Source organism: Anser brachyrhynchus, assembly GCF_964034855.1.
Source record: "Anser brachyrhynchus genome assembly, chromosome: 18".
Taxonomy (NCBI): Eukaryota; Metazoa; Chordata; class Aves; order Anseriformes; family Anatidae; genus Anser; species Anser brachyrhynchus.
In genome coordinates this window covers 7,052,158-7,068,181 of record NC_137711.1, presented here as the reverse complement: position 1 = coordinate 7,068,181, position 16,024 = coordinate 7,052,158, and the positions used below count along the sequence as shown (strand labels likewise).

Genomic DNA, 16,024 nt, shown 5'->3' with positions numbered 1-16,024 from the left:
ATGTGCTGGCTTCTTCTGCAGCGTGTGGATTTTTTAAATCACAAATGAAGATGAGACTACGGAAAAGGAGCCTGAACTGTGTACTTCTGGCCATTTTTGTGCTTACAGCATGAGACATCATCAAAGGTAACTGCCTCAAAAGGTACAGAAAAGGAACTAGAGCAAACAGGAACGAGGTTCCTGAGTTTGTGAACTGTGCACTAAAATCTTTGTGCGGTTGAGACCCATAAAACAGGAGTGCTTTTGCTGTTGCTCCTTGTGGGATTTCTTACCTTTATGTGCAGTGTTAGAACTGAGTGGTGTTAGGAAAGGACACAGAGGGCCTCGTTTTTAAGAACTGGAGGAAGTGGGCTTCATTCCTATTCGTGCTAATCATGTACTCGGGTAATCCAGCCTGTTCACCAGCAAGAAATCACATCAACTTCTCTTTCAGTCCACAGTTGTGTGTAGTACCTACGGGACTTAGCATTTATATCTCAGAGGGAGGCCTCCAGAGTCGCTACTCGGTGGAGGCTTAGTAACTAAAACAGTGTTTTAGCTATTGTGCCACAGAAAAAGTCCGGGTCATGGGTTTGCTCATGAAGTACATCATTCCTTGTCCCCACGCTGTCAAAAACTAGGGAGCAGGTTTGAGATTTTTTTATAATTTGAAAGGGCCAGATCATAGCATGCATCTCCCATAGATCTCTTGGTACAAAATGGAATGAGAATAATAATTAACTTTATTGGAGCCTAATTTATCCAGCTGTTATTTCTCATGGCATATTTCTGTTGACACAGGCCTAAGTAAAAACACCCATTGGACAAAGTTCATGCTCATGCAATCGTTCTCACTTTTAGTTTCAGAGGGAGGTCCTTTCATTGCCTGAACGGTAAATGAGAAGGCGAATGAGATACATGTAGTCGGGGTTTCTAGCTCTCATCGCTGGTCCTGTCTTGGGAGTCTACTTATCTAGAGCGTCACAAAACAAACAAAAAACCCAAAACCTTTATATGCTCTTATCCTAAATCCACACTGCTTCTAGGATTGATTTATAGACGAACCAAAGCAATAATGTAGACGCATTTTGTACCATGCTACTTTGGCCTTGGCTAAAGGTTATGAAAGCTCTTGACAACAAAAAAATTATGTAAACCAAGGCCTGCCCTTAAATCTCATATAACCTCTGAATGCTCAGATAACTTTTTGAGTCTGGTCTTTGGTGAGTGAAGAGCATTCCCAGAGATTTCACCAGATACACATGAGCATTCAATCTCTCTTTATTTCCATTCATCAGTCTGTTTTTAAGACCCATAGTCGTAAGCCCCCTTGCACCCCCCATGTGCTTTCCAAGCAAGCAGCTCCTGCGGAGCACGTACGAACAGGTCTTTGATCAGGCACCACACTGTGGAACTGTATTCCTTCATGTGGACCTTGGGAAATGTTTGTGGATGTGCAAAGCAGCAGCGAGGATAAGTGTTAGTGATCACTACAGCAGCTCCCAGCATAATGGTCCATTTGGAAATTACACAAGTTGTATTTTTGGTTTATTTCTGAACGACTGGGAGTTTGTGCTTCTAGTGGGCCTGGTACTGGTAGGGCTTTTCTGTGCTGCAGGGCGGTGGGTTGGCAAGCAGTGGTGGGGCTGGAGGTCCTTGGCTGTGGATTTTGAAGTTCTGTGGAGTGTAGGTCAGCCTCTGCTCTCGCTGCAGGCTGCTCTTACATTCTTTTGTCTGGAAGAGTTCAACAGCAGCTGGTAAAGTCCCACTTTACCATACAGTATCCATTGGCAGGCTACTGAAAAGTGCCAGCGTGCTCCTGCAGGGCAGTAAGGCAGTTAGTTAGTGGATTTTCATTCTGTTCTCTGTGGAGAAAAAATAACAATATAAACCAACATCATTTTCTTCAAAAGCTCGTGGAGATGTTGTGTAAGGAGAAGTCAAAGCAGAAGCTGGAGAGAAAAAGCTTAAAAGCTTCCACGTGCATATCCACTGCTTACTGCATCCTTGTTCAGCCTCGTCGTTTCACTGCAGCCTCTGGAGTGATGAGAGCTTGGTTCAGGCTGAGATGTAAACCTCCAGAAGTCCCCCAACGGAGTGCATTCTGTAGAACACGCCCAGTGGGAGGCCGAAGTTCACGATGGCAAACCAAGTAGAGTAGCCATAAAATGACTTCTCCAGTCCATTCTCAAACACAGGGTGAGCTCCAAATGTGGGCATTATCCACAGCTACAGAGGCATAAGGAAAAAAAAAAAGCACAAGTCAGAGGATGGCAAGCTGATTCCTACCTGCACTCTAATCTCAGCACTGGCTCAAGTAACTGTAGGAGTATTTCAAGAGTGTCAGAGGGGTTCCCTTGCTTGGGAAGAGGAGGGAAGTTCTCTAGTTCTGTTGCTGGCTCCTTGCTACGTGTCAAATACTGTCTGTTAAATTTCTGGAAGTTTAATGATAACCTCACTCTGCCCCAGGCAGCTTCATCTTTCTACAGAATTTCTCTGTTTCCTTGACCAATTCATTTTCACTTGTTTAAGGTTGTAATGAAACTTCATATTGCTTCAGGATGCCAGAGCACATTAGGTGAGTTCCAGTCCTGCAGACTGCTGATTACAAAGCCTCACTGCTGGTTGCTTGTTCCTCCAGCTATCTCATGAAACACCCTTAATGGTTTTTATAATGTTTTCAGAAGCTAAAATCCTGGCATTTAAGGATTTATTAGCTGTCTCCTTCCTGCACCCTGGAAATGTCACCATATTTGGCTCTTAGGTAAAAGAGGAAGCTTAAAATTATGGGAGTGGGAAAGAGGGAGCTCAGAATTACAGAACTGGGACGTTAACAGGAGAACAGACTTGACTTGCCCCACCAGGAGGCCGAAACCTTGTAGGCAAAGCTTCCTTGTCTGGAAGGGTGGCCCAGAAGGAAGACGAAGAGAGCACATCTGTCTTGGTATCACAGGTCATCACGACTCAGTGAAGCGGTGACGTGGCAGAGAGAGCAATACTTACTATGATGTTGCACAAAACCAAGAAGAACGAGATCTCCTTTAATGCTTTCCTCTTCCAGCTCAGGTGAGAGTAGGAATGGATGTAGGACAGAGAGACTCTCCGGAACTCCTGCCCGAGCTCCAGCACACTCACTCGTCTCTGGTCGTGCGCTTCATGATTTTGCTCTTCACTCACTTCTTCCTCTTTATTGGGCGAGGCCTGTGCGTGCTCCTGTGTGCTCCTTGGTGTCGTTGTCTCTTCACCAGGCAGCTCTGAAGCCACTGAATGCTGCCCAGAGCGTCCTGCGTGCCTTGCCTCAATTGCTGCTACGAATGGTTCCCGTTGGAGCCCATCAATGATGAAGATGTTTTGGGTGATGTACTGGAAGATGAGCAGGACAGAATAGGACAGGATGAGGCTGTTCAACAGGTCCTTGGGGTTGGTGGCCACAATGGCGACGATGGAGAAGTAGGACATGGCGATCTGGCCGAGGGCTGCCCCCATCAGTAGGATCACGTCCAGGCTGCGGGTTGGGTTTTTCAGCGTGTCCAGCTCCCTTTTTTCCAAGGCATGGATGATTGTCCCGGCGACTGCACCCACGCTCATCAGGGGCAGGAGCACGATGTAGTAGGAATAATACATCACGAAGACCTGGCGGTTGGGGGCTGAGCCCGTGGCCTGGATCTGGTACATCATGAAGACGCAGATCCCAATGATTACGGCAGCGGCACCCAGCAGGGGCCCAAAGACCACCCCCTGGAGCTTGAACTTGGGCTTGGTGTGAGGGGCATGGTGGTGGCTGATGCGTCGCCCCACGTTCTTCCACATGACATAGAGGACGGAGCAGCAGATGAGGCAGTACTCGGTGTTGAAAGGGTAGAGCAGGATGTAGCCCTTCTGAAAGACTTTGCAGGTGGTTGTGTTTGGACATGCGCACGAGTTAGTCTCATTGCCTGGAGTGTGAGAAGAGGAAGGCAACAATTAAGAGGGAGATGGTCTGAATGTCACAGCCATCTCTGGAAGTTTCTTGTGTGCAGGAACAGCATCTGTCTCTATCTCAGTAACAGCAATCAGTAGGAAGTTAGGTCTTCAAGGCTGTGAGGATTCCAGAATAACAGCATTTAGCACATCGTAAGTACTGGATGAGAGATACCCCTTCCTTCACAGCAAAGCCCCCTCTATTAGTCAACCCATCCTGTCCCACTCCACCCGCCCCTTTTTTTCCCCCCATATTCTCAGAAAGTGAAGTATAGCAATGATGTAAGTCTCTTCTACTTTGGCAATCTTTTGCTTTCAGCTGATAGGCAAATGTGAACAAAAAATGCTAATTTACAGTGAGCTTTTCCTCTCCTAGCCCTTGGGTGCATGGCTTCGTGGCACATCCTCCCCCAGCAGCTTGAGATGTCCTCCCTGTGCAGCCCATCTCTTCTAGACAATGTCCAGTAACAGGGAAGTCGCAGAATTTGGGGGAACCAGTTGTGACATCTGAATCGCTGGGATCCAGAACTGTTGTCTCCCCCAGAGGTCATCTACTTCAGCCTAACAGGAGCAGGGATGCGTGATCAAGGAGCCTCACCTGCCAATCGCTGCTCCACCTCTCGCAGCTGAGATTCAATCTCCATGTGGATGGAGTCGTTGGTCACTGCCAAGAGCCAGAGGAGGAAGTTAGTGGCTATGGTCAGCATCAGCCCACACCTGGACGAACAGAAAGGCGCTTTTAAAGTCTTGCCTGTGGAGGTTGTTTATATCTGAGTGTACGTCCCCCTGCCGTGAAGTGCTGCCCTTTGCTTCTCACTTGTGTGTGCATGGACGCATGCAAATATCATGCTTTTGGGCCTGTTCTGTGTGTGGGCACTGGGACATGGCTTTGCACGTGCAAATACAGCTGTGCATGTCCCCATGTGGCCATTTGCAAAGAGCAGGAAGGCTCCTTGCTGAACCTGGCCTGGCTCTGGGTGCGGATGTGGGAGGGAAGGTTGAGACAACTCCTAGTGGTGGGACCGGGGAGACCACCCCCATGAATTAATAGGGCCATGAGCCACGCAGTGGGAAGGAATCTGGAAACAAGAGGAAGCAGTTAAGGCACACGTGAAACCAGAGAGAGATGGTGAGGAGCATGGGTCTGGTCGTGTCGTAGCTTGGTTCTTGTGTGATGCAGAATAGAGAGAGTTTGTGCCAGGTCAGATGGAGGCAGGTCTGGCAGAGACAAGGGGGAATAATACATAGAAAGGAATAATTCCTCTAGGGGAGTGGAAGGCTTTTTTTCCCCCCTTTTTGTACCTGGTGAGGTTGTGCTGGACTTGAATGCAGTCCTTTGAGTGATGCCACAGAAAAAAAGCCTGCAAATCAATAACAATAATGTGAGCAGGGTGAAGCTGGCAGCATGCCACATGCGGTGGAAAGGGCTGGGCGGGCAAGACGGCACGTGTCTGGGTAGGAGGAAACCTGCCTCTATGCACAGGGACGCTTGTGTACCTGCGTTTCAGTGCTGGCACACATGCCGGCATCCTTGGGTGACCCCAGCATGTGTGTGCCTGCACCTAATGCCAAAGGAGGTCTGGGAGATCTGCCTTTTTTTGTCTTGTGTATACCAAGGTGTTTGCTGCTGGGATGGGAGCTAGCTTACTTTTCAAATACGGGTTTGGGCAAAAAGAGGCTTGGTACCAAATGGCATGAGATATTTTACATGCATAGGATTTTTTATTTTTATTTTTTAATGGGGGATGTATTAGCAAATAGAGAGGCTGGTGCAAAGATATTTCTGTGAAGTTTCCTCTCCTCTCTCCCTACTTCTATGTTGCAAAGCAAACCCATCTGGGTTCTGCAGTGTGTCAGCGAGCGCTAGAGCAATGTCTTTCTAAATCTTACTACTTTGTCTCTTAACCTGCCACATTGGGAATGTGGGTGGGTGTCATTTGAAATGGCATTTGATACTTCAGTGCTCATGAGAACACCTGCCTCACATGCACCCGCTTTCCCAAGTCTCCCCACTTCCCCCCGCCCCTTTGCCTCCCAGCAGTGGGACAGAGAGAGCAAGCGAGCTCCCAGGAGGGTGACGTGCGTTACCTGGGTGGAAACAAAAAGGATTTCAATGCTGGGGAACACGATTTCCACCTTGGATTTGCAGTGGATTTGTATTATGCTGTAGCCGATCTGGAAGACGTTCAGGAGGACGCTGAAACTGCCAAACAGCAGCAGTGACCCTGGACAAACAGCAAAAGCACCAGTAAATAAGCAAAGACGCGTGTGAGGAGCATCTGAGCCCAGCTGGGGTCTGGAGACTCCTGGGTTTGTGCAGAGCTGGTGTCCTTCCCGTTTGGAAGTCCCGTGATTTTAGAGAAGGGGAGAAAGGGAAGCCTGGGTCCTGAACCCAGTTTTGTGCTTTGGCTGGTTGGAGGTGTTGAGATGATGCAAGGTGTTTTCCTGTGCGTGGATACAAGGTGGGAATGTGTTGGTTTTTTTTGTTTCCTTTTCTATGCAAGCTGGAGTGACAGAAGTAAGGTAATGATGGGCGATGGTTTCTGCCTTGTGGAGAAACCCCAAGATAAATGCAGACCTCGCTGAGGTTTTTGGCAGCAGCAACCTGAAGAAGTTGGGACCCTTCCTGCTGTTTTCTCTTTCTCCTTCGACGCCTCTCTGCAGCCTCAGGTAGCTTGCAGCTTTCTTCCCTTCAATTCTCCCTGCTCAATTATCAAGACCGTGCACTAATTATAAACTCCCTGATAGGCTAGAGGCAGGGCTGCTTAGAGAAGTGTCACTTCAGAAAGTGGGGCAGCTACCGATGGAAAATCTCCCAGGAAAGCCAGGTGTCACTGCGCGGTGACTCACTGGGCAGGAATCTTCCCCTGGAAACGGGAGCGCTGTGACGTTAAACAAGGGCGAGGGAAGCCCGGGGCTGCACCATGCTCATCGCTGGGCTGTGGGTGGGAAGGGACCACAGTGCAAGTTTGCACCGGAGGCTGAAGGAAAATCAAATTCAAGGCTTCCCTGGCTGCTCTGCTTCCTCCCTGTGACATGCCCTGTGCCCCCGTCTTCCCCCTGGCTTTGCACCACAGGCTGGCAGGGCACTGGGAGACTCACATTGCCCTACGTACATCTCCTGTGGCTTCTAGATCTTTTAATAGCAGGGAATTCTGTATCTTCCAGGAGGAAGGGGGAAGGCATGAGATGGTAAATAAAAGCAGAATTTACCCCTAATCCAGACTGGTCCCGCGTGAGAATCCCGGTAGAGCACGGCGTGTGGCTGCCGACTGGTGCCCAGCAGGTAGTAGATGATCCAGCACAGGCACACGACCTTGAGGATGGAGAGCAGGATCCAGACGTCCGCCAGCGTGATGGCCACGTGGTTGAAAATCATGCTGCTGATGAAGGCGCTGCCCAGAAACACCACGTTCATGGCCAGCAGCCCCGAGAAGAGCTGCCCGGCTTTCTGAGCTTGCCTGTCGCGCTGCTGCAAAGAGCAGTGGCGGTACAGCCAGGACTTCTCGTAGTGGATCGTGGAGGTGCCCGCTGGGGCTGAGGTTGACCTCCTCTTGCAGTGGTGGCAGGGCTTTTGCCTTGAGGCTTTGTTGCCTGACATAGCTCCTCTGCCTGCAGGTCACCTGCCACGGTGAACAGAGGGGGGTTAAAAAGCGTAGGGGCAGTAGGGGACATGCTGGGTTGGGAGGTGCTGTGCACTGGTGTCAAAGCAGCTTGTGCAGGGACCTCCCTTACTTGCTTTGCAGCTTCCCTTTCCCTCTCCAAAAGCTGGATGAGAGGAAAAAATAGATTGGTGTTTAGGCCAGGTTAGCATTAAAAATTTCCAGAATCATTGCAAGGCACAAAGAAAAGGCCCTTCTACCAAAAACTGTCTAGAGACGCTTGCATTACAATGGCCATTTGGTGTCTCTGTCCTTCCCAAATGTATCTGAAGTTGTTGGGACCAGAAGTGCCCAAACTGTTTTCATCCTCACCTTTCACACCCCCGTGTGCAGCCCTGGGTTCAGGTCTCCTCCTTTCCCTTTGTTGCTGTAGGGATTAGGTGGGAATGCAGAACAAGCTCAGACCTGCTCTGACATTCAGAGCCGTTTGATCTTGGTTGATGGGTCCAACCTCTCTTCTATGTTTTTGGGCTCTGAGATTTACACCACACTCTTTGTATGGGTGCATAAATTGCGACAGAGCTGGAAAGGAGGGGAAAAAAAAAAAAAGGAGGGGTCTGTAAATTTTGATCCAAGCTGCTGGGAAAAGACCCAGCCTCCCACCCCAGAGGGCTGAGATGGGCAGAGTTAACACCATTTTTTCTATCTTTTTCTTCTTGTAGCACAGAGGAAAAAGCACGGAGCCCTGAGCACACTGACACAGAGGATTTTGAGGGATTGGCCCAGAAAAATGGCCAGAGCCTGGGAGCTTTTCTATCCAGCTTTTGGAAAGATCTCAGGAGAAGCATATTGCCCTCGACAGCGTGATCTCCTTGGCTGGCAAGCTGTGGTCAGGCGAGACCAGGCTGCCCATGGACGCAGCGCGTGGGGACGCGCTGTCACCCAGGGAGCAGTGTCTCTGCCTGCAGAGCAGGGTGGCTGGGTTGACAGCAGTCCCTGAGATGCTTTATGCATTCATCTTGGATCTTTGGGAGAGAAGTCATCTGAGAAGGGATTGAAATTTCAGTGCTTCCCTCTTTGTGTGCGCACTGAGATGCTGTCTCCCTTTGGTCGATGGGGATTCAGTGCACTTAGTGGAGATTAATCCCAAACTCTTCCCTGTTTGCCTCCCAAACTCTCCTAGCACAGGATCAACTGCCCTCCCCTCTCCTAGGGCCATAGCTACGCAGCTCTGCGGGCACAGGAGGAAGCAGAGAGGCCACAGCATCACAAGAACCAGACAAAAACACATCCAGACTGCAGCAGGAGGCACCCAGCGCCCAGACGAGGCTGTGCGTGGCAGCTGCTTTCTGCAGCCCCAACCCCTTGACCCTGGACCCGTGTGCCACCGAGAGCAGCCAAATGCCAGCCCTTACCTCCGTGCAGCCTCCTACAGCCTCCTGCAGCCCCGGTTAGAGCCAACGTCGCCAGTACCCACTCGGGTGCCCCCGGGATGTCTCTGTCCTTGCCGGACCAAGGTGCAGGCAGAAGCCGGCAGGACTGCGCCTCGCCGAGTGTGGCCTCTGCTTTGAGCCTATTGATTTTTTTTTATTTTTTTTCCACCTTGTTTACTTTGGGTTTATTATTGTCATTACTTTAATTACTCAGCCAGAAGCTCTTGGCTCTGCCAGGGGCAGCCAATGGGGAGCAGCTCCTTTATACACCTGCTGGGTTGCCCCATGCGAGCGGCCTTGGCACAGGATGTGCCAACTGGTAAAACCACAAGCCGTGGTGACTAATTTGTGCCATGGCTCGAGCAACCCTGGGGCTTAATCTCCTGGCACAGGCTTGCTCTGGGGTGCAGAGATGGGCGTGCTTGGCTTTGGCTAAAATCAGTTCCCCACTCGCTTGTTTTCAGGTAATTCCTAAGGTTTTCCTCAAGCGTGCGACTACTTTGTGTCTTTATCCATGGCACAGATACCCAAAAGGCAAAACTCAGTCCAGCCTAGGTGCAGAGACTGCCTGAATTTGAGGTTCTTTTGGCAGAAATGTGTCTGCTTTCAGGGCTGATAGCTGTGACCTGTAGATAATGGCTGCAGAACCAGACTCTTGTGCGCAGACCCCACAGGCTCAGCATTGTGATGTTGGGGATGCTTTAGGCCCAAATTTTGCTATATCTGTTTCTGTTGCATGACAAATTAATTCTGTTTTGGGATTCTGTGGTGAGCTGATCCCCCTGGTTTCGTGGTTGGAAATGGGGATTTGCCATTTCTGGATGAACCAGTGAGTGCAGAGGGTCGTGCTGCAAGCTGAGGAGCTCTTTGAGTGTCCCAGGATGAACTCCCAGAAGCTCTGGGTTCTTGCAGCTGGCAAACACGTGAGCTTGGCGCTGAAAGCCAGGAAACGCTTACAAGAAACCGATAGGGGGTGGAGTGGGTGGGGGAGTGCAGGTTATCATCCGTCGGGATGTGACGAATGGACGGAAAACAAGAGGGAAGGGGGCCTATTGCTCCCAGGTGAGAACACCCAGCATGCGCCAGAGCAGCTGTTGCATTTCATGTCTGTCGGTAAAAGGGTCATGTTTAACGTCTGGTTGTGGTGGAGCCAGGATGCTTTGATCTGGGCAGGTTTTTATGACTACCCATGGCTGGATTTGTTCTGCCTTCCCATGTAGCATCAGCACCTCCAGCCTGCGTGCAGGACCTTGCTCCTTGCCTTGTTGCTCTGGGGTTCTCTGAGTGCCACCAGGTTGCTTTTGGGTGCCTGGCTCTACTTGTGACCCCATTCCAGAGCTTTGCAGTGAACTTGGGATCTCCCAAGACCTACTTGGTGGTCTTCTTATTGAACAAAGCCAACAATTTTCATGTGAGGTGTTAACAAACCTGGCTGCTTTTTAGTGTGCTTGATTGTAAATTGGTGTGACCATGTAGAGCTGGGAAATGGAGGCCAGGAGTCTGAATATACCCTTGGGTAAGGAAATTTAGGTGAAATTACAGGACCCTCCTTTAAAGATGAGCGTGAAGTAAAATGCTGGGGCCGGCCTTGCCCAGTGGTTTTGCCAACAGGACTGTGCATTTGGGCTGCAAAGATGAAGCATCCTTTGTAGCCCTCACTGGCTTTGGAGGTGAGATTAAAGTCAAAGGAGGTGTAAATCCCTGGAAGACTAGTTAATCCTCCAGATTTGGCCTTTATGTTGAAGAATGGCAGCTGTTAATAGTTAAAAAGCTTAAACATATTGACACAAGTTTAAACAAGAGATGTTAAACATGCAAGTGTGCAGGAGAAGGGCCAAAAGTGGATGAATTGTGCTGATGGGATCAATCACATAAATCCAGGTGGTTCAGATTGCTGCCCTGGAGAAGCTGCCTTTACTTGGAGGCCAAGGGAAAGCTGCTAAATGCCCCTCTGCTATCAGCAGGGTGCTTGTTAATGGCGTTATCTGCGCTTAGCAGTAACAGCACCCAGGCTGGGCCAAGCGGATCTGTAAACAGGAGCCAAGGAGGAAGGAGGTTTGCGCCTCACCACCATGTTTGCCCAAAGGCTTTCTGAGGAATGCTGAGCGCCTCGTGCCTCCCCAGCCAGCCCACACCCTTCCTTCTTCCCCTCCGCTGATAACCATGCCGGTGACGTCTCCTGCAGGGCCAGGGAGCAAGCACCCTTTGGGGGTCACCACGGGAGCAGCTTTGTCCCGTGTGGGCAGGGCGAGCCCAGCCCTGGCACCCGGCTCCGTCCCCGCCATGCTCAGCTCTGTGTCCTCCTCTCTGGCCCTTGGCAGAGGCTGCTTGGGCCTCCTGTGGGCATTGGGGTGCCCCTTGCTGGCCGGCCCATTACCTCGGTCTCTGCAAAGTGTTCCTCCATCGCCAGCTCCTGGCCTGGCTCCAAGCAAGCCCCCAGAGCCAATCCTGCCTTGTGCCACGAGCCCATCACTTGCCCCCCGCCTTGTGACCTTCTCGACGCATCTGCTGCCCACTGGCAGTAATGATTAACGTAGATTGCTCCCCTGTCACTGACGTACCTCAGAGCAAATCACTCAGATAAAAGACTCTTTTTTTTCCCCCCCCTGCTAATAAAACAAAACTCGCCCTCAAATAACAGATGATTAAGAAGCAGAGGAGGGGGTGGGAAAGCCCTGGTAGTGCTGGGATGATGACTCAGGTCAGGCCTTGGTCGTGACCTTCCCCGCTCTGTTATGAGCAGCGCTTTCTTGTTTCCTGCTCTTCAGCTCTCCCCCTTCTCACTTCTCTGCCTGCAAAGCCTTGGCTGTGGCACCTTAACCCTGGGCTCCCTTGAGGGGTGACTGTATCGGTGGGGTTCAGCGCTCCCACCGAGGCCCTGCAGCTCAGCTCCTGGCACCCCGGGGTGTTTCTGTACCGAAGTGAGTGCTCCTGAAGCTCCTGCAAGGCCTGAGGGCCCCAGCGGCAGCTCTTTGGTTTCCTGCAGCTCTTCGTGTGCAATGTCAGCCACTTGGCAGTCACCGTGAGGCACGTCGCTGCCCCCTTTCCAAATGCAGGCCTGATCTCTGCTCCGTAACCGATGGCAGCCCTCCCGGTAGGATGCTGCCAGCCCGGCCTTATTCTCCGCTCTGACACAGCACCCAAGCCCCGTGCCTCAGTTTCCCGGCCTCCAGGTGTGGAAGATGGAGCTGGCGGCAGTGCTTTGCCCCTCTCACGAGGACAGAGGAGCTCTCAACTAACAGGACCCCTTCATGTCTCTCAGGTAGGCCGTGTTGGGGCTGTTCTCCCCTCCTTCCAACTCCCTAGTAAGAAGAGGAGTTGCTTTGAGCGACGGGGCTGTGAGAAGGGCACAAGACTTGGATCGGGCACGTTGCCTTGCAGGGCTCGGCAGCAGCAGCGCCTACCCCGTGGCACACCCAGCTTTTGGTCCCAAGCCTGGGATGCTTGGCAAATCTCCACCAGCCTTGGAGATAATCCCTTTGCACACTAACTGACAACAGAAATCTTTTGGGTAGGCAGTCCCTGAGCATACAGCAGGGCCCATGCTCACAGAGGGGTTTTCTTAAGGCTTGGGTGTTTTTTTCAGTTTGTTTGAGGGGTGGTGTTTGTTTTTTTTGGGGGGTGGTGTGTTGTTTTTTTTTCTTTTCTTTTTGGGCTTGTTAATACTCTTTCCCTCTCCTTTATTGTGTATATAGATATAGGGAAATAGCTATTTGTGAACCCCACCTGCTGCCTCCCCCAAAATGCAAGTGTGTGGCTGGAAGAACGCAGCCCTCAGCTGCAAACCACAGCCGTGCCCGCACTTGCAGCACAGAGATACCTCAGGTTAGCAAGTGGGCATCACAGACTTTGTGGCATTCCCAGAATTGTGATTTATCAGGGTGTGATAACCTGTGGCTGGATGTTGTGGTTCCAGTTGATCCGTCACCTTGGAGTGATTGGTCTGGGATTCAGTATCAGTGCTGCTTGGGTTGTTGTGGGGTTGTCCCTGCACCCATTTTGATTTTATTTAGTCCCAGAAATGCCTCTGTGGTTACTGCTCTCTTGGTACTTCACACGCTGCCTTGCCTGGCTTAGTGCACCCAGGCTTGGGTACCTGGTATCAGGCACTGGGTGTGCAGGAAGAAAACCCTGCATGCCCCTAAGGAACAGAGGTGGTGATTGAAGGTGTTGTGTGCCCATCAGAGCTCAGCAGCTTGGGGTAAAACAAAGCATGAGGGCATACGTAGGACTGACGTCTGCGCACAATTTACGTCTCTTTCTTGACATAACCTGTGACTCCCGCAGTTAAAATTAACAAGGCTTTTGTTTCGGAAAAAGTGGTTTCTGGGCAGAGATTTTATCTTTACCAGATCAATGCCAGAAAAGAGTTAAGCCTCTGCCAGGTTGATGGGGCAGGAGAGGCAGGCAGGCTGCTCCCAGGCTCGCAAAGGGGAGGAGGGACCCACCCAGGGGTGCTGGGTCACTGCAGTCTCCTGGGGGCAGGGGAAATGGGCTCACGGTGCCCAATGCCAGCCCCAGAGAAATGGTGGAGTGATGAGCCTGGTGTCAGACCGCCCAGGGGCACCGCTGCCTTCTGGTTTGGGGGTCTGAGTCTGTTTCTGGAGGGAGAAGGTGGTTTGAGATGCCCGGGCTGGCAGTGCTAGCACAGTGCGTGCAGTCTGGGCTGTTAGACAGAAAATCACATCACTCGGTTTCAAATATCGTGATTTCCTTTTATTTTTATTTTTTTTTCCTTTGGCAGATGCACACATGTCTGTAGGAAAAGTCTGAAAGATTTCTGCCGCCTGTGCGCTATTCTTTATTTGAACAATAACCTTGGATGTCTCAGGGTACGGACGGCTGCCTCAGCTGTGCCATTTTGGCACTCATCTTCCCTGCTGAGTGACACCAGGCGGCATGGGCTTCCCACGGCTCCGCTTGGCCTCTGGGCACGGCGGACGGCCCGTTTCTACTTCCTGCAGCCCAGGAGTCCTGCCCTGAAAGCCTCCTCAACCATACCATGGTTCACAGAGAGCTGCGGGCACCCAGAAACTTGTGCCTCAACGCCCGCACGGGCTGGCAGGTGCAGTGCAATCGTACCTTGAGGGCATGGGAGATCAAGGGAGAGCTGTAGCATTGGACTGATTGCTGTGTTGCAGGGTGCAGAAGGTCCCTCTAGGAGGTCAGAGTTACAGTGAAAATCAATAAATAATCTTGTGTACAAAAATGTTTGTATATTTAAAAAAAAATCATCTATTTAAAAAAAAAAAAAAGAAAAACAAATCTCTCCATCATTCTGTATTGCCCATAAGATATTTATGGCTCTTGAGCCCTGATTCGGGAAAAAATGGGGGAAAAATGGGCTTCAACCTTGTCAGGGCCAGCCCAGGACCGCGCATAGCACTCCCTCCTGGCGCAGAAAGCTTCCCCCAGGAGGAAGGGAAACAACGGGCTGATACAGAGAAGGGGCGAGAAGGCCAGTTGAAATGGGCAATACAAAGAGGAAGGATCCAGCATTTCCCCAAACCTTTCTTGATCGCTTGTTTTTCACATCTCTGCAGGGGAGTGGTTTCTGACTGGCCGTACCAGAAGGCGAGTGGTTTCCCTTTCTTTGCCTTCCGCACCTGGGTTAGCCCCTCGTGCCCACTGGTCTCTGCGTGCAGGCAGGATTGGGCCCGTTTGCAGGCAGACACTGACTGTCCAATGGGGCTGAGCACCTACCCCACGGGACAATAAGTCAGTGGCGTGGAGTGAACAGGCTTTTAAGAAGGAAGGTATGTGTCTTTGCATGAATCAAGGGTAATAACCATGATCCTATGCTGGATCCCTTTTTTCTGTTAAACTCTAAGAACTTCAGACACACATATGCACATCCATCCACACACAAGTAGCAAAAATAAAATCTGGACTATGTTTGGATGATCTTCACTGACAGTTCAGAAATGCCCCAACACTGCGAGGGGACGTGATTCAGGCAGTGCTGGGAATCCCTCGGGACCCCTGGGCAGTCTCCCAGCCCTGGGGTGGGAAGAAGGTGGATTGCTCGAGGAGGATCTCATCTTCCTTGCAAGAGATTCTTTAGGACATGATGTAGACCTCCAGCAAACTGGCCACTGCATGCATTCGGTAGAAGATCCCAAAAGGCAGGCAAATGTCCACAATAGCCGGCCACATGGAATCGCCATAGAAGTTCAGTTCTGTATCATTGTCGAAGTGGGGCCGGGCGCCAAACGCCGGCATGATCCAGAGCTGTTTGAGGAAATGAGAGAATAACACTGTGGTGAGAAAGGCGTATGGCAGAGCAAGCACCTGCAGTGACAGCTCCCGAGAGAGATGAGGAAAGAACAACCTTCTGAGTGTGAGACCAACGCGAGGAGCTCCTGTTCACAATCAAGATCAAATATGAGCTAGTGTTGTACCGAAAGAACAGTTTCAATTCATGCGCAGAAGATGGATTTGGAAGAAGGTGAGCATGTCGTGTGTCAGTGTGGATGTGGCCTGCTCAGGCTCTGGGAGGAGCAAGCAAGGGTAGGGTTGAGCTGGCAGCAGCTTGGGCTGCTCAGGCTCGGCATGCGTAAGTTAAGCTCAGAAGCTCAGCCTGAGTGTGTGTGGTTGGGTGGGAGTCGCCAGCATGTTCTTTATCAGCTGATGCGTAAAGTGAGTTAGAGGATGTGATGCATTGACCAGCTGGGAATCTTGAGATGTAATGTGTAGCTTGGCACCTTCGAAGGTGCAGCTGTAATTCTTCTTTGAATCCACCCAACATCCTTTCTTTGGGTGAGTAAGAGAAGGATTTAATCTATTTTATTGCTTTTAGTAAGCTACTCTACTATCTGCTCAATGAAGCTACTGAAACTCATTCTTTTGTACCCACCGATTTTGTCTGATATTCTGTTGATTACTGATGCCCTCTCTCAGCAAAGCCTAAAATATCTTAACTCCAGGAGACTTGCTCTTTTAAATGACAAGGGAATTAGAGCTGGCTGCACTTAAAAATTTAAATAAGTCCACTCCCCATGCAGTGGAAGCACAGAAAGGGTAGTTTTTGCATGGGCCACATGCTTTCCT

General features: G+C 50.7%; 3 protein-coding genes across 5 annotated transcripts in view; 1 reads left to right on the top strand and 2 right to left on the bottom strand.

Moving 5' to 3' along the window:
* Positions 1–50: 50 nt before the first annotated feature.
* On the bottom strand, positions 51–13,851 carry OTOP3 (otopetrin 3). Its single transcript, XM_080560751.1, has 8 exons — positions 13,727–13,851; positions 8,957–12,231; positions 7,153–8,123; positions 6,028–6,164; positions 5,242–5,300; positions 4,538–4,656; positions 2,983–3,914; positions 51–2,208 (listed from the first exon to the last, which is right to left on the bottom strand). The coding sequence occupies exons 3-8, from the start codon at positions 7,538–7,540 to the stop codon at positions 2,038–2,040; spliced, it is 1,806 nt and encodes a 601-aa protein (XP_080416877.1). The 5' UTR covers positions 7,541–8,123; positions 8,957–12,231; positions 13,727–13,851; the 3' UTR covers positions 51–2,037.
* Positions 6,155–16,024, top strand: part of USH1G (USH1 protein network component sans) — a 25,883-nt gene continuing 16,013 nt past the window's right edge. For 2 of the 3 annotated variants that reach the window (XM_080560769.1, XM_080560768.1), the window contains exon 1: positions 6,156–6,401. The gene's annotated coding sequence lies outside the window, so the exon portion shown is untranslated. Of the gene's footprint in view, positions 6,402–16,024 lie in introns of all 3 variants that reach the window. The other variant, XM_080560766.1, reaches the window with a different exon arrangement.
* OTOP2 (otopetrin 2) overlaps positions 12,801–16,024 on the bottom strand; it is a 27,574-nt gene continuing 24,350 nt past the window's right edge. Inside the window, exon 8 of the mRNA XM_080560752.1 lies at positions 12,801–15,205. Coding sequence (XP_080416878.1) covers positions 15,035–15,205 — 171 coding nt within the window. The 3' untranslated portion in view covers positions 12,801–15,034. The remainder of the gene's footprint in view (positions 15,206–16,024) is intronic.

Excerpts from the sequence above, each read along its gene's own strand:
- OTOP3 (XM_080560751.1), bottom strand. The coding sequence starts at position 7,540 with ATGTCAGGCAACAAAGCCTCAAGGCAAAAGCCCTGCCACCACTGCAAG. Across the intron at positions 3,915-4,537 it reads GGTGGAGCAGCGATTGGCAG|GCAATGAGACTAACTCGTGC; the intron begins GTGAGGCTCCTT and ends CTCACACTCCAG. Across the intron at positions 2,209-2,982 it reads TGGTTTTGTGCAACATCATA|CTGTGGATAATGCCCACATT; the intron begins GTAAGTATTGCT and ends ATGCCTCTGTAG.